The following is a 21,032-nucleotide window of genomic DNA, read 5'->3' as shown; positions in this document are numbered from 1 at the left end:
AGTAGCTATGCGGCCCGCCGGCAACCTAACTTGGGAAACTGCGCTGCTCTAATGTGACCCCGCGCCACGCATTCTTTCCGCCGTCTGCTAGCCCAGCTATTCTAGTACACTGTAGCCCAGCGGGGGCGTACGCGGCAGGAGTCGTCTGCTTGTCGTCTCCTTTTGCTGTACGAGCTCGTTTCGTTGGCCATGTTCGTAGATAAAAGGATGTAACATTATAATCAGTAGCTTGAAAACTGAAAAGGAGCCGCTGAGTGGTTTTCACGGTCATGCACCACGCTATATTTGACCCAAAACCAGACCAGAAAAGATGAAAATACACCTTATGGTAGTTTGGAATGGCAGTGTTGCTTTCATATTCACTTCATTAAGGCTTGGCTTTTCAATATGACTGAGAAAAAATGTGGCCTCATGAGCTCAATCAAGAGCTCAGCGTAGACACTATGTTCTATCACAGTTCCATGTACATGCAACACATAATCTGCTGCAATACATTGCGAGAACCACACTGTAAAAAGCCTGTGAAAAGTAGGCCTGTAACGGAGTGGCGACACAAACAAAGGAAAGTCAGGTATCGTTAGAGCACTGGAGGGTTCACAGGAGCAATTGAATTATGTAACGTACTGCAGCGGAAAACGGCGACAAGTCGATATCTTGTACCGTGGCAGGCGCCCGTGAAAGAGCAGAAGTCAGCAGAGATCCAGCGATGATGGTAACCAAGCGGTCGTCACTCACCGCCGTTATCCGACAACTGACTAAAAGCAGACGAGACGCTAGGCGGCGGGGCAGATTGCACAATATGGTGTGTTTTTTTACTCCATTTCGGCACTGGTGGATTATTTGGCACAATTAACTCCCTTTCTAGACTGCACTGTAAACAAAAATATACCCAAAAGGGAGTAATAATGGTGGCGGCCAACCCTTTTTACTCCATTTGTGAAAACATTTACTCCATGAGTGGGGAGTAAAAAGGTGGACTGTCCTCCATTTTACTCCCATGAGGGAATAAGGGAGTAAAAATGAGGATTTACCAGCATTTACTCCAGTCTAGAAAGGGAGTTAATTGCGCCAAATTGTGCGAGCAGTTAGCTGACGGCAGCATCCGATCGCGACAGCTGGCATAGCACCACAGCGCAAAACAATGCAACAAAGCTATCGCCAATACCCACCGATCAGAGATAATGGGATTCCACACAAGCCGATTTTCCTCAAAAACGGGTTCCGCTGTCACCCGATAAGAGCGCAACGAGGCGACCTGTGAGCATAACATCGACCAGGCAGCCACGGCGCTGTCGGAGCAACCAGGTAGTAACAAAAGGCGAGGCCTTTTTAACGATCCCTGCGAAATGTGAACACCGAATACAGCGTCTACTCAGTCTCGTCCTTTAAAAACCGGGCAGCTATAATAATCAGTGCTGGGACGCTACGATCTACGGGTAGCAAGCCTGGCCTCCGGATGGCAGGCACGAAAGAAGATCTCCGGAAGAACCTTACGAAGTGTGGCGAAGATCTTATGCTTGCAATTTATCACTGACGTCTTCGCTGCAGTTGCGGTGACCAGAATTTCACGACAAAGCCCCGCAGTCACGGTGGTTGCACTACGTCCGCCATATTCCACAACAGAAGCATTGTCGCCAGACTGCTGCCTGCCGTTCTCGTTGAAGCCAGCGAGTTATGAATGTAAGGCCGTTGTGGGATGCAGAGAGCAGTCACAGAACAGTTATGTAACGTATTGAAGTTCCGGCTAGTTTATTGTTCAATATTCGTTGTCCCGTCTCGTAATTTCTTCTGTCTGCGTCTTTATTTTGCTGCGCTGTTGAGAGGCTGGGACCCGAAGAAAGCGCACCGGGAGATGTACTGAGCGTTGTGTCGTGCGCGTGTTCAGCTTAGTACGTGTGTTAAGCGGTAACCGCATGAGGCGATATTCCTTCGCGATGCGTCGCGCGATGACGACGCCGTCGCCCACCGCTGTCGCTGGCGCAAACCGCACGAAGCGACTCGGCGTCGGAGCGGCGCGTTTTCACTTGTTGCTCGACTGCTGCCACTTCAGCGTTCAGTCATTTTGCGTTAATTAACGCGTAGAACAACGTTCCTAAGGCTCCACACAAGATAAAACACAATAAAAACATTGACAAAAATATATGTGGGCAATAATTTTATTTTTGTCCAATACGCAAAGTCACGTGACAGAAAAGCGCACGCATTTTTTCCTTCCTCCATGAGCGCGCGTCTGCTGCCGGCCTCCCCAACGTCTTTGTCCGCCATTGTACGCCGACGGAAACTCGCAATGCCTGTCTTTCTACTATCCCCTCCCCCCTTTCCTTTCACTTCTACACACTGCCTGCTATCCTTTATTTCCGCTGCCCCAGCTCAGGTGCTTCCAGCGGCGATAGCAGATGCCGGGGTAGAAAAATTCTTTTACCTTCCATATTCAATGCAAAATAAAAAAAAACCACTACACAACAACCTGCCATGGTGAGGGCACGGCACTTCCCCCCCTGAGCTACGTCACGCGAAAGAGGCCCACATAGAAGTTCCGTGCAGCACGTCTCGAAGCTACGAGCAGCGCACTCGTGTTGAAAATGAGGCCTGGAAGGTACACAAATGAGGCCTGGACCGAGAAGTCAGAGTGGGGGACGAAGGAGACGACAATGCGATCCGTTCTGGTAACACGTGACACTTCCTTCACTGCCTGGGGGAAAGTCATGGCATGTCGCGACATGCTTCCGAACGCACATTTTTTTCTAGATGTTGACTGTGCCTAACCTCGTGCTGCGCGTGCGGTTGTGTCCGAGACGATGTTCTAGTGCCATCGCTGGATTGCGGAATGTGGATTACGCTTCTGCCAGGATATGCCTAACAAGTGCTGCGTGCCCAATTGCCGGACTAACTACAAATCGGGTCCCAAAAACCACGTTTTCAAGTTTCCCCGGCATGAAGAAGAACAGAACGCCTGGATTAGGGCAATACCACGAGAGAACTTAGTTGTATCACCGCAGTCCAGGGTAAGATGTTCGAAACTTCCTTATAGAATAGTTACTTTTGCAAACTACGATAAGCTTATGCTCATGCATTGTAAAAAAAAGTGTATTTAAACTAGCAGCTGGTTAGCACTGTGGGTAGCGAATGCAGACTTTCAAGAAAACTATTGCCAAGCTACAACTGCTATTTAAACAAAAATTTAACTTCCTTCTAGGTTTGCGAGCTTCACTTTATTGAGGCTGACATCGTGCGAGAGGCCTCCCACATCGACGAGGTTACAGGGCGCACCACCACTTCACCCCTTTCGCATCTGCGCCTTCGCCCAGGTGCAATCCCTTCTTACACTTCTGAGCCAAGCACCTCAAGGGATGACCCAGACTCGGAGCGCATGCGTCTTGACGCTGCTGCTTTGAGGAAAGCGCTTGAAGAGTCAGCTGAAGTGTTCCGCGAAGAGCAAGAAGCAGATAGGATTCTAAACCTAAAAGACTGGACGGAATATATAGGAAGCAAAAAGTCTGCATTCTGGCATGCTATTGAAGGGAGTGAACGCCATATTTTAGTGCACATCACTGGAGACGATCAGCTCCATGCATCAAATATTCAGTTGCAGTAAAAGCCGACCTTAGCGTGACAGTTCACTTCGTAAAAATGCCAATAACAAAACTAGGCACCAATTTCTCCATCCCAACAGTAGCAAACAGCAAGAAAGCAATGGTGGAGCTACTTGAGGTCATTGAAAAAAGCAGTGGCGACCTCAGTCAAAGTCCTGAATCTGCTAACGACGACATCTGCAAGCAGATTCTTCTCCTGCTGGAAAAGTTATCTTTTTCGCCCACAGATGAGAGCACGATCGAACATCATACAATTTCTTAGCGAGCAATTGAAGCTACTCTCAATGAAAAAAGTTCGGAGACGCTACTAAGCCGTCTTCATGATATTTTGCTGCCTACTTTTCACTGTATCGCCTCACGCATACCAATATATCCGCGGATCTGAAATCATGACTCTGCCGCACCCAGTGACCATTCGATCAATATGCTCACCGTATGGCATGAATCCTCAAGTCGAACATCAGAGTGAATCGTTCCTCCGCTACATGGCCGGAAGAATCACCGACTTGAATGTTCGCCAACGTTTTGTGACACTGATGGTGGACGAAATTCACATCAAGCCTTATTTCGATTATAAAGGAGGCAATATTACAGGTGCTGCTCTGAACAGCTCGGGTGCAGCAACCAACGCACTTGTCTTTATGGTGCAGAGCCTCTTGTGCCAATTTGAGGAAGCCGCTCACATCGTCCCTGTCCAAAAAGCTGAATCAGAGTATCTGCACCAGTTGCTGCGGAAAGTAATATGTGGCCTGGAAGAAATTGGCTACAGGTTAGTGTGTGTTGTAAGTGACAACAATGCCATCAACACAAAGGCTATGTCTCACTTCTCGTCACCTCCTTCTAAACAAATTGTTTATTCGCATCCATCGGACCCTGCAAGGCCTCTTTTTTTGTAATAGACCCGGTACACATACTAAAGTGTATACGCAATAATTGGCTTAACCAGAAAAACGACCAACATTGTTTCTACTTTCCCGAGTTCGAAAAAGACCACACTGGAGGACAGCGAATGCTCTCTGCGTCATTTGCTACCATCAGGAATCTATACAACTTGGAGTGCGAGAGGCTGTTAAGCTATGGCTACAGACTGTCAAGAAAAGCTCTCAATCCATCGAACATCGAACGACAAAATGTAAAATTGGCTTTGCAAATTTTCAATGAATACCTTCCTCAGGCCCTGCGAGCCCTTGGGATGAAGCACAACCTCTTATTTTTCGAAGGGACTGCCACTTTCATTGAGTTGATGGTGAAATGGTGGAAGATTGTGAACGTGAGGACGCCTTGGAAGGGAAAAAGGCTTATACCCCTGCCACACGGCAAATTTTGCCATTCCCATCGAATGACATTCGTTCAAAACGACATTAGTTTGCTGCCACACGAGAAAATCTAATGTCATTCGATGAAAACGACATTAGGTATCGAATGAGTTCCCTGAACACATTCGCCTGCGTCGTCCGAGCTAATGTGTTCCCTCGACACCAGAGACTTGGTGAGACTATACACCAAAAAACACGATTACAAAAACGTCACAAGCACTGTAATATTTCCGCGTCCCCACGATTGTGCTGTCGTTCATTTATGTATATAAAAATGCCAAATAGAATTGGAAAAAAATAAAACTCACTCTCGCTACCAGCCTTGAGTGGTTAACATTCACAACTTGGCGACGCCCAGCTCGCCCGCTTCGGACCGAATACTGCGTCGCCGCTGCATTTTTCGACGCGATAGCTTGCTCTAAACGGTTGTATTCGCTTTTATTTTGTGCATTCTCATCCCTCCGTAACAATATAGGTTTGAAATATCAGTCGCTTTTGAGATAAATTTCAGGATTTCTTGATGCTAGGCTTAACTATGTACGGCGTACACTGTCGTCATAGCAACGACTCCGAGCGAAGTATTTCTCCAACTTTCCACTAGAATCTACATTTTCATTTCATCCAATTGATTTACACTAAAAAAAAACAAAGCCTTCGAATGCATTCATTACTGCCGTTAATAAAAGAGAAAAACGTTTTTTCGGCACTCAGTTCAGGAGGTTTGACTTGCTATCGTCCAGATGGCGCCACAGTATGTTATGCTTCTCGCGCGCTACGCTAGTCACACCCAACCACCGTGCTCCCTACCAAAACTGTTGTGAGGACGGGCGGCAGTGCGCGCAAGGTGCGCCCGTAGCATGCGCAAAGCTTTTGCGGACGCACAGCTAATACTGTCTAATTTCACCATAGAGAGCATTTCACAATATGACGTCCGCCATTTGCCTGCCGCCGCTGGCTGAGGTTTGGCTTGGCTTGGACTTGTGGTGGATAGCAGTGATCAACACGTTATTGAAATCAACGTTTTTAGATCCCTCGCGCACAGCGCGCCTATCTAAATACTTTGATTAAAATGAGGATGAAGATATTAGAATCGGTTTCCATTAGCAAAGCAATACTTTTTGCAACGTATTGAAGCATACATCGAAATTTTTGTATGCTGTACTCACTGTACTCTCTTTCCATCGCAATCGCCATCATTTGCAAATGACATTAGTTTTTGCCGTGTAGCAGCGCGCAGAAAAAAATGACATTAAGTCGAACAAATGTCATTCGATGAGAATGACATTAAATTTGCCGTGTGGCAGGGGTATTAGAGACAAGTTGCAAGAACCAGTGTTTAATTCGGAAAATGACATCAAGATTAATTTCCTTCACAATCTCTTGGCCTGGTTGGAGGAGTGGAAAGGCAAAAGTTTGGACAGCGGTACGCTAACAAGAGAGACCCATGCCGCTATCGACCACACAACATATGCTTTTGTGGAGTTTACGAAGTACTGCTTCGAAGAGCTCAAGCTATCATATGTCCTTCTAGGAAAGATCCAAACCGACAGTCTGGAGGAGCGCTTCGGAAAGTACAGGATGCTAGCTGGATCCCAGTATCATGTGTCGATGAGGCAAGTGTATGAATGTGAAAAGAAGCTACAGCTACAAAGCACTTTGCCAGCCATCAGTAAGGATGAGCGATGGGATGAGCTTCACTTGCGACCAGACTATCCACGACCTAGCCTAAATGTAGTGGTGACCGAAGATGCACTGTCGGAACTAAAAGACATCGTCCCGGTGCTGGTATATGTGGCAGGCTATGCAGTGTACGCAACACTTAAAAAGGTCAAGTGTACAAAATGCAGGGATGCGCTCACGGAAAAAAGGACGACATCAATATCCGACACGGATGGACGATACGACCTTGTGAAGCAACATGACAGGGGCGGGCTTGTTTACCCAGCAACATTTGCCGTCAACGCTGTCGCACACAACTACGTAGTTGTTAAGCAACTATCAACAAACAAGGACTTTTTCATTTAGTCACGGACCTCACGCTTGAACTGCTCGCCGGTGACGATTCCTCAGAGTTTGACACCTGCGAGGATGGCCACAAGTGCGAAGTTGTTCTAAAACACCTCTTGTGGTGTAGCACGAACAATTTTCTCAAGAACTACTGCTGCAAGATGAACGACAAAATATTGGATGACAACGCCAAGGCGAAAAAGAGAAAAGCTGAGACTCTGCGGAATAAGGCAGCGGTTCCGTTGTAAATAGCAACATGAGTGTTTTATATGTCAACTTCTAAACCCACTTGTTATGTTGTAAATACTTAAACTGTGGCAATGTATGTACCTGTATAGAAAGCGATCGTATTCATGTAAAATATGACCCTAGAACAAATACATGTATCTCCAATAACAATACACATACGCAGTTGTGAAAGCTATTCGAGAGTTTTTGATTCTTCATTATCGCTATGCTTCATAAAACCATGTGAAAAAAAGGAAAAGTTTTAAAATATTGGCAAATTTATTTCAAGTAATGCATGAAAAAAAACATCTACTGAGAAAGTCGAGAAGGCGCAATGCGATAGAGGTGCTGACATCAGTGCTAAACAATCTTTGCACAGATGGTTTGCGGCTAGTGCCTCAAAATAAATTCCGCGTAAATTGTCTGCTATTCATTCCAGTATTTTAACTAAAGAAAAAAATGTGGACTGATAAATGTAAGCTTATTGCTGCTAGTTGATTCCGGTCGCGATTACTTAGCTCCGCCGTAAGTGGCGGCGACTGTGGGCCTCTTTTCGCGACGTCACGGGAGGAGCACCGGCCGTGGTGACGGCTACGTCGGCTGCGTCTCCGGTGAAAAAAAAAAAAAAACGACTTTCGCGCGCAAAACGGCTCGGAAGTTGCGTACCCGCAAGACCTACCGTCATTGGCTAGTCTCGCGCGGCACTTCCGGGCGATATTTTCTGCAAACCCAGAAACCGGGCGACGCAATGAGCGACAGTGGTTCGGCGGCCCTCATTGAGGCGAATTATCGCCTCATGCGGTTAGCGCTTTAATATGCGAATATGTAACAAGATCTCTTTGTAGTTTATCTCTCCCCATTCTTTCCCTTCACTTCTTTCATTTCATTACTACAGCCCGCCTGGTATCCTTTGATTTCCGCTGCCCCAGCTCAGGTGCCGCACGGTCGCAGTCTACAGGTGTTTCGAATGTCATGACACCCTGCGCGCGCATATATATACTAGCTCACTTACAAGGAAAGGTCCCAATTAAGTGAAAAATTACCCAAAGAATGAGTTCTTGGGAAGCCTACACTTTTTATTGGTCTGGTTTTGAGAATATATGTAAGCATTACAGATGACAGCCATTAAGTTTCTCACAGCACCAGACGGGGGATGTTCAGAGGAAGCGGTCAGGTACATCAAAATGATCCGCTTTCTCCTTTGTTACACAATTCAGTGACCCCTTATGTTAAATCCCCATTGTTCCTTACTTCCCTTAAACCATCTGTGCTTCTCACTAGATGCTACGTTTTTGCGGGACATTCAATCTAAGAAGTAAGGCCTTTGTGTGAGGATATTAATGGGCCTTACGAATAGGCTCAAGGGCGCCCGCAGAACTTTTTCCAGGGGGGTGCACCCGATGGCCGGGTATAGGGGAGGCGGTAGGTTAGCACCAAAAAGGAACTATTTGTAGTATAAATTGCGCACATGAAACAAAAATTAGGGCTAGGCTTGGAGAACAAACAGAATTTATTAATTAACAAAGAATTGAACTCGATAAGCAAAATTCGATAACTTAATATGACCTAAGCGTGCTAATCAAGCTGTGTAGTTGTTTTCTACTAGTGCATAAATAACCGCAATTCCAGGAGGGGGGGGGCAGTCGCCCCACTTGCCCCCCCCCCCCCCTTCCGGACGCCCATGTCAAGGGCCGTTGGCATACTCCTCTAAGCCACTAATAAGAATGAGGAAGTTCAGACCGGGAATAAAAACGAAGTCTCAGAAATGCAGTGAAAGTATGAGTAGTTTATTTCAACCCGACTTTTCAGACGCTTGCCTGCCGTGGAACCGCTCCTTCAGTTGAAATTCTTCTCGTGCAGAGGACGATGACTCCCATCTCAAAGACTGTGGATCTCACCCATGAAAAAAATGCGGTTGTTTTTTCGATCCCTGATGTAGTAGATGAACGGGCGATCCACGGTGAACGGGGTGATATCCGGTGGAGGTCCATCCGCCGAACTGGGGGTCACTGCGGGCTCGACGGTTCCTTCTTCATCGACCTCAAAAGACGCCTTGTGGAAGGCGGCCGAGATGTAGGTCGGCGTGGTCGCGCTGATTCCACTGAAGTCGGCCCACTCTCCGAAGACGACGTTGAGTCCCAGGGCTCGCATAGTGGGCACCAGGTCGTAGCTGACGCTCACGTTGAACTTGGGCAGGCTGAGCGCTACCAGACAGGGGTAGAGACTCCTGCCGAGGTCTTCGAGAACCGCAAGGGACAGGTCGTCCCTGAGCTCTGCGAGCTCCACCGCGGAGTCTGGAAGCAGCACCACCATGGCGAACCTGTTTCCCGAGCACGGGATCTCCACGGCGGCCGCGCCGAGCTCGTCGAGACGAGTGTAGGGGAAGTAGCTGGTGAGTTGCATCATCGGCTTACTGACCTCGGTGGTACCCAGGTTGAAAAAGGACTTGTTCCCTGAGTCCCACGGGTCGAACATGGTCAGCCAGGTAGCCTTGAAGTGGACGGTGTTGGACAGGAAGAGAACCATGCCCAGCGGCTCATCTTCGGGCAGGATGCTGTCGATGTTTTCTCGCTCCAAAGCGTTGACCTCCGCGGGGTCGACTCCGAAGCTGGCGAAGTCCACGGACATGAGCTCTGCGTCAAACACATCTTGCAGCTGCTGCCTGTAGCTTTCGGAGATATCGAAGCTGTCCTGCACCAGGACTATGTTGTCCACTTCCAGCGTCACGTTCGAGTACGTGCGCTCGAGGAAGAGCCTGTACGCCTGGAGGACCCAGGACTTGTCCGTGAGGCCGACCTCGGTGTGACCCAGCACCGATGACAGCTGGTCTTCCGAGCTCTCCGCGGCGCCGGCGTAGGCCATGGCGAAAACGGCGGCGATGTAAGTCGGCGAGAAGAACACGTTGGAAGAGGGATCCTCCGTCGCCAAGCGCTTGAGGAGGTTCACAGCGAAGTGGTTGTGAGCTTTCACGAGCGGCGCACCGTCAAACCTCATGGTGGATGTTTTCCGAGGTCTGGAGGTCGCATGTAAGGCGCCTCTTTTTATACCGACTGGCAGTGGTGTTTTTTTTTTTTGCTTGTTCCCCCTTCCTCTGCGGTGGCCAATGGGAGTTTCGATTTTTACCCCGGCCAGGCACAGCGAATGGCGCCTGAAGAATTTTCTCTCTCGTGAAAAAACGCTGTTCTGATTGGCTTAGCTTTGAAGCACGAGCGTCAAGCCACGCGCATGATTCATCGTAGCAGGAACAGCAAGAAGGGCGCGGTACCCTCCAGTCCGGACAATGGATCGCCCCCTCCCGACTGGGTCGCGCACAAAGCCGCGGAAAGACCTGGTTGAGCCTTCTTTCCGGAAATTCCAGTGTGGGAAAGAGTGCTCTGCTGCCAACTCTCGAGAGACGCTGCCATAGATTATTTGGTGACCTCACCAAGGGCACAAAGGAGACTGTCTTTGAGGCAGATGGACAGATGTCAGCAGATGTTACTCTGGGTAGGCATATTAGTCAGCGTTCCTTTCCTGCCAGGCTTGAGGAACGTTGGCTTGACTATCTGGCGGATATTTCTGGGAACGGCGAAGTGGTCACCTCTAAGAAGTCTCGTCTACCGAGAACCGGATTCATGCTTTCGCTTTGTCCGATAGATAGGTGCAATACACAGATGTAGAACTAAGGTCCCTAGATCGGCTTTAATAGATGGGCTGCGGTGTCTTGCACCTGACACTTGGACTACCTCGTCTCTTGCTGGTCTCCAGTGATGACTTGACCCAGTTCGGCGGCGAGGAGCTATGTATATTGATTTACGAACCCCCAGGCCTTTACAGGCATTGCACGAAAATGTAACTACAGAGAGGAGTAATTGTTTCTATTTATAGAAAGAAAAATGAACAAGGGTCGAAGGGGGTAGGCTCAGCCTTCCAGCCAACGTTTCGGCAAACGGATGGTCGAAACGTCGGCTGGCGGACATATTTTTTGTCGACAAAAGTGCCATCTTATCGGCTTCTCTTTGTTGTGGATCCCTGTTTATAAAATGCTAGGCGAAGAAATACGTGGTTGTGCGTAAAAAAAAATATTACTAATACAATTCGCGGTATACACTCCTCACCCGGTTTACCGAGGCAACTTTGTTTGGAATTTTTTTCAGATTGCGCCTGCACCAGGTGCATCGAATTATTTTGGGAATTTCAGGCCATATTGGCGGATATTGAACAAGAAATTTTTGCACAGTCCACAAATAGTTTTCACGTGACGTCTCACTCAAGAACGAAGCGTTAAATGCCCCTCAAAGGGGCCCCCTCCCGGCCTATGGGGTGTACCGATTCCCTCCCTAGACAGATTCCGTTGGATCTGCTAGTGTGAAATCGAGGTAGGGGGGCCAAGGTTAACCACAGCTTAATCTAGGATTAACCGTGGTGTCATGAAAATTGGGCATGGAGAGCGCGTCGCCCTATTTTGCCGCTTTGGTCATCGCCTCCCATTTGGCGAAGAGACAGAACATTTCTATCCGGCTTGAGTGCAAGATTATCTCCGAAAATATTATTTAAAAAGATTCAAGATTATCTTCAGGGAGCAATCACTGAACGTTGAGCTATTTTATTCCAGCGAAGTAATACAGATAATGATTTGCAGATTATACTGTGCATTTTCGAGCTTGGCTGCGCCTCATGCGTCAAGTACACATTTCGAATTCTGCTTCTCCCTAGCTTTGACATGAAGGACAGGCTGGTGGGGAGGTGACAGCTTTCTAATTTGCCCACAGTCACGTGTGTGTGAACCATCCATCTGCCCCACTAATCCCCGGAATGCATTCACTTACATTCTGTAAATTAGTATCCTATACCGTCTACCGCTTGTGGTTCTAGCTGACCGACCAGCCGCGGTTGCTGACTACGTAGTTATGGCATTCGTCTGCTGATCACAAGGTCGTGGGATCGAATCCTGGCCGCAGTGTCTGGTCTTCGTGGAAGGAATGCAAAAAAAAAAATTGCCAATGGTTTAGCTCTGGTTAAACCGGGTAAATTGCGTAAGCAATGGTATGCGCGTCCTTCTAGCGATTATTCCGCGCGTTGCCTTCGAATGGTAGCATTGCGGCGTTCCTAAGCGGTGAGGGGTTGAGATTCATCGGCTTCATAGCCTTTGGGAAACGCGCCTCGAAGACCGCAACGTTGAACCTGTCGTTTCGCCCTGAATTAATTTTAGCCAAATGTTGCTCCAGGTAACGGACATTTACAAAGAATTGGACTTTTTACCGGGTTGGTTTCCTCTCCTGATGCGCTGTATATCCTTGCCTACCTTTTAGTTATAATACCCATTCTACTTAACAAATATTCATAAATTAGGGTGCCAAAGAATTCCCAGAAAAAAGACCCGATTATTGCTTTGAGTTACAAGAATTACGCTTCTGGCGCACACAGGGTGGCTTGCGCTACCACTAGCCACCCTGGGGAGTAAAGAAAGGGGGCCCAAGAGCATGGTGGAAGAGGCTGTGGGAGAATAATTTATTTTCAAGCTTGGTGCGTGCCAATCAGGTTGGACAACGCAGCTCGGCAAGCTGCTGTGGCACGGCTGAGGCATCCATAAAGTGCTCAACGGAGCTGTCCTCCAGTGAACTGAACAGTCATATCTGAAGTAATCGTTGCACTCCACTTGCGAGGGGACTATCGGGCTGCATTCAAACAAATTACTCGTCCTGCTCTTGCACGATGGCCTCACGAAGCGCCAAGCCCGCAAAGAGATGCATGATAAGTTTAATTATGGCCATCACAGAACAAAAACAAAAATGATTAAATAACACCGAATTTTGCGAAACACAGTCTGCGTGAAGACACTAGCAACATGATTTACAGTATAATTTTTAATTTATGCTTAAGGACCAACACCACATTAGTTGCACAAAGTGGAATTTAATTTACTAAACTTCCTTGTACCAAATGGTTCATTTTTAGTTTGATGCGTCGTGTCGAGCAAAAAGAGAAGGCGACCACGTGAACGGCGCGCGCCGTTCACGTGGTCGCCGTTCACGTGGTGTTCAGGATTTCACGGGAGGGAAGTGGACGTAGTTCCGGCCACCTGGGACCAGGCCAACGAGGACAAAGAAACACAGGCCAAGTGAACCCACCCGAAGAGGAAGCGAAGCCCCAGGAAGAAGACCAAGAAGCAGACAAAGAACAACTTCCCAGAAGCAAGCTCAAGTTCCTCAGATGGAGGGCCCCTAACAAAGCGCGCCTGTCTTAATCACCCTCCACGCCTAGCTAGTTCCAGCGAAAACGAGTCTGACAGCGACGAGGAGAAAGGCATGCCATCCCTCTGGGAGTTCTGTGGGGGCAAGGCATGTGACTGAGTTTGTTTCAGACAATAGTTATGACTCATCTCCAGACTACCCTCTCACCTCGCCTGTGGTGGACTTGGAGGAGAACCCTTCTGTAGTCTGACTAACCAACCCCCCTCCCGATCCCCCTCCCCCACCACCACGACTTTTTTTCTTGTACTAGGCACGCTGAACTGTCGCGCCCTCACGAGGGCAGCTAAGCAAGGGGAAGTCGACACGTCATTCGGTACGAAATCGTACTGGAGCTTTGGGACAAGAAGAAGGGGGGGGGGCTCTTGTTTTCCTTCGCGACCTCGGAGTGAAGATGCTGCGCCATGACCGAGATATTGAAGGTCGCTTCATTTCCACGGATTTGAACAACGGCATGCGTGTGTTGAACATCTACGCACCTTTCGGCACGTAAAGCCCTGGTGGTTATAAATGAATATATACCAGGTGTTCCAGCTAAATGTAGCCAAGCTTTTAAAAAACACGGGATGCCTTAGCCATCTGAAACCAACTGAGGGTTCTTTAGAGTCGTGTGACCTAGCCTGGAACATTTTTTTCGTTTTTCAAAGTTAAGTAATTAGTTAATCTTAATAAGGTAACTTTAATTATTGACTTGATGAACAAAGTGTCAATGGAAAAGTTGCAGATCGCTTTGAAAAACCGCTGGCTGAAACATTTGCAGCAACGTACTATTTGCGTAAAATAGTTTTTTTAGCGGCCGTTAACCGTAATTCAGACAATAAAAAAAGCTTCCACATGACAACCGTGCCACTTCAACGTCCCAAGATGCACCTTAGAGAATAAAATTCTGTTTTTCTGAAGTCCTCACCTCGATGAGACTTTGGGTGCACTTTGGGGCAGAGATGCGAGCGAGGAACTGGTCACGTGTTAACTTTCTTTTAAGACCGATAAATGAAGCTACGCAAATCGTACCGTGATGGAAACAGCACTACTGGCGGTTTTTCGAGGCGATCTAAAACATTTCAACGGGAAAATGGCGCAAAAGACGTGGACAAAAGAGACAAACACGACAGGACTAGCGCCAACTTACAACTGAATTTTATTTCGCACCAAACCCGCCTTTATGTAGGCCAACACGCCCTAACATCCGTGTAATCACGCACAGGCAGTAGAAAAGATAACTGTAAGATATCTAGCACATGAAGCGCAATAGCAACCACGTAACATATACTATCATGACTAAAAAAAAACCAACAAAAAAAACCCAACAAAAGTATAGCAAACAACACTAAAACGGTCATGACCAAGCAACTCTTCAACACCAAAAACGATACACACTCATCAGTGATACCAGATGACCAACAAAGAAGCGTGGAAAAAAGGTGAAGAATGAAGCGTTAAGACCAAAGCAGTGTCAAAGGTAAAAAAAGGTTGAAATGGATGAAGAGTGCAAACCACAAGCCTGGTTTACCGCTACGCACCATCGTTTCGGAAAGGGGGACGTGGCAACGTCTTGTCAGTAGCTACCTTCAAACCCACCTTGGACGCCTGGTAGGCAAGGACCCGTTTCTTGTGCGCAGTTCGTGCGAGGTGCAAAACCACCTGGAGTCTTTGCCCCCCATGCACTACACAGGGTTTTCCATCGACATTGAAGAGCTGTTTTATTCCGTTCCCCATCAAGGACTTTTAAAGGCTGTCAGGCAAAACATCCAGTCCACCGGCGAAGTCCCTTTTCAAAATGCAGCAGGAGTAAGCGTTGACAATTTCATTTCTTTGTTAGAATTTTACCTAAGTTCGACTGCTCTTTTGTTTGATGGAAAATTCTTTGTTCAGAAGAAGGGAATATGCATTGGCTCGTCTGTAGCTCCCGCCCTTTGTGATATTTTTCTCTCCATTGTAGGAGCTGACATAAGATGCCACCTTGTTGATCCGCACGTAGTCTCTGTACATAGGTATGTTGACGATTTCTTAGTTATCCTTAAAGACACTTCTGAGCATGAGCTAGACGCTGCGGTCGCAAGGACTATGTCCGTGTTTTCAGAACACAGCCAAGGCCTCAGTTTTACTAAGGAGGTCCCGACAAATGGCGAACTCCAGTTCTTGGACCTTAGGGTACGGTTTTGCAAAGATGGCTTGTGTTGGATGTATAATCCGCGTTCAAAGAAAGGTTTGCTCCCCTTTGACAGTGCTCATTCGAAGCTTGTGAAGCGGGCAATTGTTTCGAACTCCTTGCAAGCGTCTTTGAACAAATCATGCCCCCATATGGTCTCGTCCAGTTTCAGTGCTCAAGTTCAGCGGTTAAAAGTAGCAGGATACCCCTCTTGTATGGTTACTTCCGTGTGTGAAGCCATACTGCAGAAGATGAAGCAAGGTCCTAAAAGCAAAGATCCGGTTTCACGCAACCGTGTGGCAGTACTACCGTATATATATCCACAAGGTTTCACACAACCTTAAAAAAGTAGCAGGCAGACATAATGTTCAGGTCGCATTCTCAGCCCCCTGCAAACTTTCTAAGCTTTGCGCAATGACTAACGGGAAAAAACAACCGGCTTGTACTGTGAAACATCAAAACAAGTTCACACGGTGCAGGACGCGGGTTGTTTACCAGATTCCCTTAAGTTGCGGGCTCAGCTACATTGGCCAAACTGGTCGATGTTTTAATGAGCGAGCCAGCGAGCACTGCCGGAATCTGCGGAATAACGAAGGAAGCTTTCTAGTGGATCATTGCAAAGCCTGCAGGGGTTGCCGTCCGGAGTTCGAGAAAACTATTTTTTTGAGGAGTGGGAAGGACAGATTTGAGAGAGAGGTGGTCGAAGCCTTTTACATCAGGAAAGAAGGGAGCAGATGCGTCAGCAAGCCATCCATTACGCTTAGCAACGAGGAGTACACTTTTCTAGAAAGTTTTCTGTAGGCTCTTCGTTTTGTTTTGTTGTGCACGCTCTTTCCTTTGGCATTGGTTGCAATTTTTGACGATTTTTTTGACGATGTGCGGTTTTTGCGCGGTTTTTGTTCTCGTTTTTTACACCTTTGACGCTGACCTTGGTCTGAGCTCCGCATTCATCCTTTTTCATGTTTCTTGTTGGTCATCGGTTATCATTCATATGGCTGCTGGTTGTTCGTTTCCAATTTTTTTCTCGTTTTTATACCTTTGACGCCGACTTTGGTCACAGCTTCGCGTCCATCTTTTTTCTGGTTGGTCATCGGTTATCATTCATGTGGCTGCTGGTTTTTGGTTTCCAATTTTTAAGGTTTGCACTCTTCATCCATTTCAACCTTTTTTTACCTTTGACACTGCTTTGGTCTTAACGCTTCATTCTTCACCTTTTTTCCACGCTTCTTTGTTGGTCATCTGGTATCACTGATGAGTGTGTATCGTTTTTGGTGTTGAAGAGTTGCTTGGTCATGACCGTTTTAGTGTTGTTTGCTATACTTTTGTTGGGTTTTTTTTGTTGGTTTTTTTTAGTCATGATAGTATGTTACGTGGTTGCTATTGCGCTTCATGTGCTAGATATCTTACAGTTATCTTTTCTACTGCCTGTGCGTGATTACACGGATGTTAGGGCGTGTTGGCCTACATAAAGGCGGGTTTGGTGCGAAATAAAATTCAGTTGTAAGTTGGCGCTGGTCCTGTCGTGTTTGTCTCTTTTGTCCACGTCTTTTGCGCCATTTTCCTGTTGAATCATGAACCAACTAGCCCAAACTAGAGTTCTTCTAAAACATTTCCATTGACACTTTTTTCCTAAAGTCTATAATTAAAAAGTTAGCTAATTAAGCTTAACTAATCTACTTTGATGAATGAAAAAACTACTCGAGACTAGGCCATGCGACTCTGAACAACCTTTAGTTGGTTTCCCTGGACTAGGACACCTCGTCTTTTTTAAAAGGTTGGTTACATTTAGCTGGGACACCCGGGAAATAGCACCTCGCCGCCGAACTGGGTCAAGTCATCACTGGAGTCCAGCAAGAGACGAGGAAGTCCAAGTGTCAGGTGCAAGACACCGCAGCCCATCTACTAAAACCGATCTAGGGACCTTAGTTCTACATCTGTGTATTGCACCTATCTATCGCACAAAGCGAAAGCATGAATCCGGTTCTCGGTAGACGAGACTTCTTAGAGGTGACCACTTCGCCGTTCCCAGAAATATCCGCCAGATAGTCAAGCCAACGTTCGTCAAGCCTGGCAGGAAAGGAACGCTTACTAATATGTCTACTGTTGTGAACGTGAATTTTGCTTGAACTACTGATTATAATGTTACATTCCGTTATCTACGAACATGGCCAACGAAACGAGCTCGTACAACAAAAGGAGACGACAAGCACAGGGCCGGATTATGAAAAATGGGGGCCCTGGGCTAATGCGGATGTAGGCCCCCTCTCCCTCTACTTGCCCCCTCTTTCCTGCTCCCCGCTGCACGACTAGAATATATGCCATGTTTCATTTTAATTCCAACAAGTTAAAAGGGCGAAGGCGATCAATGGGATTCATGCAGAAGTAACGCAGTAGCATTAGGTTTACAGCGCAAAAAACACCAGGTGACTTTTAGAACGCCCGACACGTGTGCGTATATGGCCGAGCGCCGAACGCCACGGAAGAGCCACGTGGGCCGACCGACAACTTGCGGGGCTGCAGTGCAGCGCGCCGCCTCCTCTCCGTTTTCAGTGACGCCGTACACAAGCTGACAGACGGGTTTTCCTTCCCAGCGCTGTTTTAATGCTAGCGCATCAAGGAAAAGCAGGCTGAACTAGCTTCCTAAAGCTGAGATGGGTGCTCCGGCAGCGACTAGGAAATAGAGACACTCGTTAATTAGTGCCCGAGAGGGTAATATTAAAAGTTATTAAAATTAATTTGATCACACGATGAACTTTTACTACTGCCCTCGTGGGGAAAATTTGAAAAGGAGAATTAAAGTCCCGGCTCAGTGGTTAGATGCTCGGCTGCTGAGCCGAGCACCCGGATTCAAACCCAGCCACACGGCGACCGTGTTTTGATGGAGGGAAAATCCAAAAAGGCGCCCGTGTGTTGTGCGATGTCAGAGCGCGTTAAAGATCCCCAGGTGGTCGAAATTATTTCTGAGCTCTACACTACGGCACCTATTTCTCTCTTTCATTCACACCTTCATTCTACGAAACCAATACTTAGAAAAAAGAACGAACAAAATAAATTGTCCCGGCCACGCCGGTCGCATTTCGCAGGAGGCGGAATGTTAGAGGCCCGTGTAATATGCGACATCAGTGCACTTTAAAGAACCCGAGGTGGTCGAAATTATCCGCGTCCTGTATAGCCGGAGTTGATTTGGGACATTAAAGCCCATAAATCTAAACATAAACCCATAAACGAGTGTCTCGCTTTCCTAGTGGCCGCCGGATCCGAGCACGAAGTGAAACAGTGGGACCTCAAAGAAGCTAGCACATCCCGATTTGTTTTTCAGTTTGGTAAAGCTAAAGAAAAAAATCCCGGTGTTGTTACTATAAGGAGTGCGACAAAATTTAGGAGACGCGTGCTGTTGTAAACACCAGCACATCTGTTCACTGAGCGAATTCACTTAATCTGCATTCTGTTTTCTGAAAAAGCTAGGATTTGTTTGGATCACTAAATCTAATCCTGTGAGGAGACGCTTGATTGTACCCAAACCTTCTTTATTAAAATTCAAGTATCAGACTGCAGTAATCGTTATACACGTTACACAATAAATATACAACAGATATATACAATACTTGAGGCAATACAAACACCTTAAAGTTCACTATAGAATACATATGAAAATTACCAACTCTAATTACAAAGCATATTTTAAAATACTTTCGTTGAAGGAAAGACAAGCAAAGATGACACCAAATAAATGTGGCACTATCAAAAACAACAACAATACAACTCATTACAAGCAGGCTCAATATCACAAGAACGAACAAGAGACGGACAACGAAGATTTACATCTTTTGAATTACACTGCTCAGAGTTTCATTGTTAACATGGAGGGTGGGCGATGATAAATGCAACAAAGTCGTTGGAACTTTTCACGTACTCCGCAAACAGTTCATTTTAAAATGGCATTTTTCGCGCCTTCGCTTTGGCGAAATCAGATATAGTCTGTTCGAAAGATAGATCGCGGAGAAGATCACTTTACATGGACATGATAGCAAGCGAGTTGAACTTATTGTCAAGGAGGCTCGAACGAAGGCGACTTTTTATCAGCGGCAACTTAGAAAACGATCTCTCGGTCTCACAGTTTGTCATAGGTATGCTTAAGTATATTCTCAAAGCAATGGAAAGGTTCGGAAACACATCAGTAAGCTTTCTTTCTTGCAGCAACTTCATTATTCCCAGGGAACTCGTGTCTTTGCACACAGAGTTGTGCAGAAAGTTCGCAAACTGAACGATTTCAGCAGGAAATGCTGGTTCCAAATGATTTTCGTAGGTTTTCACCAACCTCCCAGCCTGCTGTGCCAGAGAGCTAGGCCTCGCTCCCAACCTCTGTCAGCAATTTTATGAATCCGAACCTTTCGCAGAGCTCAGCGTAGGCAGCCTTTCGCACACGCAAAGCAGAGCCTAGGCTATCCAGCAGCGGTTATGGTGCTCGGCTGCTGACCCGAAAGACGCGGGTTCGATCCCGGCCGCGGTGGCTGGAATTTCTTTGGAGGAGAAATTCTAGAGGCCCGTGTACTGTACGATGTCAGTGCACGTTAAAGAACCCCAGGTGGTCGAAATTTCCGGAGCCCTCCACTACGGCGTCTCTCATAGCCTTAGTCGCTTTGGGACGTTAAACCCCATAAACCAAACGAAACCAAACCACGACATTGAAGGTCTCCACGATAAATTTTTCTCTACCTCGTAGCACACTATCGCTTTTTCCGTCCGGGTGCTTACTTAAAATGATACGTTTGCCCTCATCCTGATAACATTTATTTGTACTTAGCGTGCGTGCTCTCTCCTCGAAGGTATCAAAGAGAGGTCGCGACGAATTAACAAAGCCTTCTAGAGAGCTCAGCAGTTCTACAGCAGTAGAAATGTCTAATCCTGGTTTCTGAACTGCTACGCTCGTTTTGTCAAAGCGCTCCAAGATTTCACTCCAGAAAATTGCATGAATGCAGTCTCTAGTTTTGTCATCTTCTTGAAGAGAGAGTGCGCTTCGTTCCGAGTGTCACCGTTTTCTTCTTCATTCTTTGAGATCGCTTCAAGGCAGCACAAGACTGCTTTGAAATTTTTCAAAATGGCCTTACATGATTCAGCGTGCCTTGACCGCCTGGTCTGAGAGAGACTTTTCAAAACAAGTTGCTCACAGTCACCACTTTCACCCATGCTGTTCAAAAATGGCTGAGGCTTAACTTGGTTAAGCCTGGAGAATGCGAAGCATCATCGTGTCGCGTAATTTGGATGTGCACAACCACAGCGATGGCGCGAGGTGGGCCCCCGTTTCTCCACTGTCGTGACGTCATCGTGTCACGTGGTGTGACGTCATGTACCACGTAATTTGGAGGCGCACAACCACAGCAACGGCGCGAGGTGGGCCCCCGTTACTCTACGTTCGTGACGTCATCGTGTCACGTGGTGTGACGTCGTGTATCACGTGATTTGGAGGCGCATAACCACGGTGAAGGGCTGAAGTGGTAGCTAAAGTAGT

The 21,032-nt window shown here is 47.1% G+C and overlaps 2 protein-coding genes across 4 annotated transcripts in view; one reads left to right on the top strand and one right to left on the bottom strand.

Moving 5' to 3' along the window:
* LOC149366664 (flap endonuclease GEN homolog 1-like) overlaps nt 1-21,032 on the top strand; it is a 64,759-nt gene that overhangs the window by 10,807 nt on the left and 32,920 nt on the right. The window lies entirely within an intron of this gene.
* Nucleotides 9,023-10,138, bottom strand: LOC149366665 (iripin-8-like). Its single transcript, XM_089557900.1, has one exon. It carries the CDS (start codon nt 10,136-10,138, stop codon nt 9,023-9,025), a length of 1,116 nt encoding a protein of 371 aa, XP_089414026.1.

The sequence above is a fragment of the Amblyomma mixtum genome, chromosome 1 (genome assembly GCF_055824585.1).
Source record: "Amblyomma mixtum isolate Tamu chromosome 1, ASM5582458v1, whole genome shotgun sequence".
In the NCBI taxonomy this organism is placed as follows: Eukaryota; Metazoa; Arthropoda; class Arachnida; order Ixodida; family Ixodidae; genus Amblyomma; species Amblyomma mixtum.
Note: the sequence above shows the minus strand (reverse complement) of the source record. Positions and strands in the feature narration are given on the sequence as shown.

Excerpts from the sequence above, each read along its gene's own strand:
- LOC149366665 (XM_089557900.1), bottom strand. The coding sequence starts at position 10,138 with ATGAGGTTTGACGGTGCGCCGCTCGTGAAAGCTCACAACCACTTCGCT.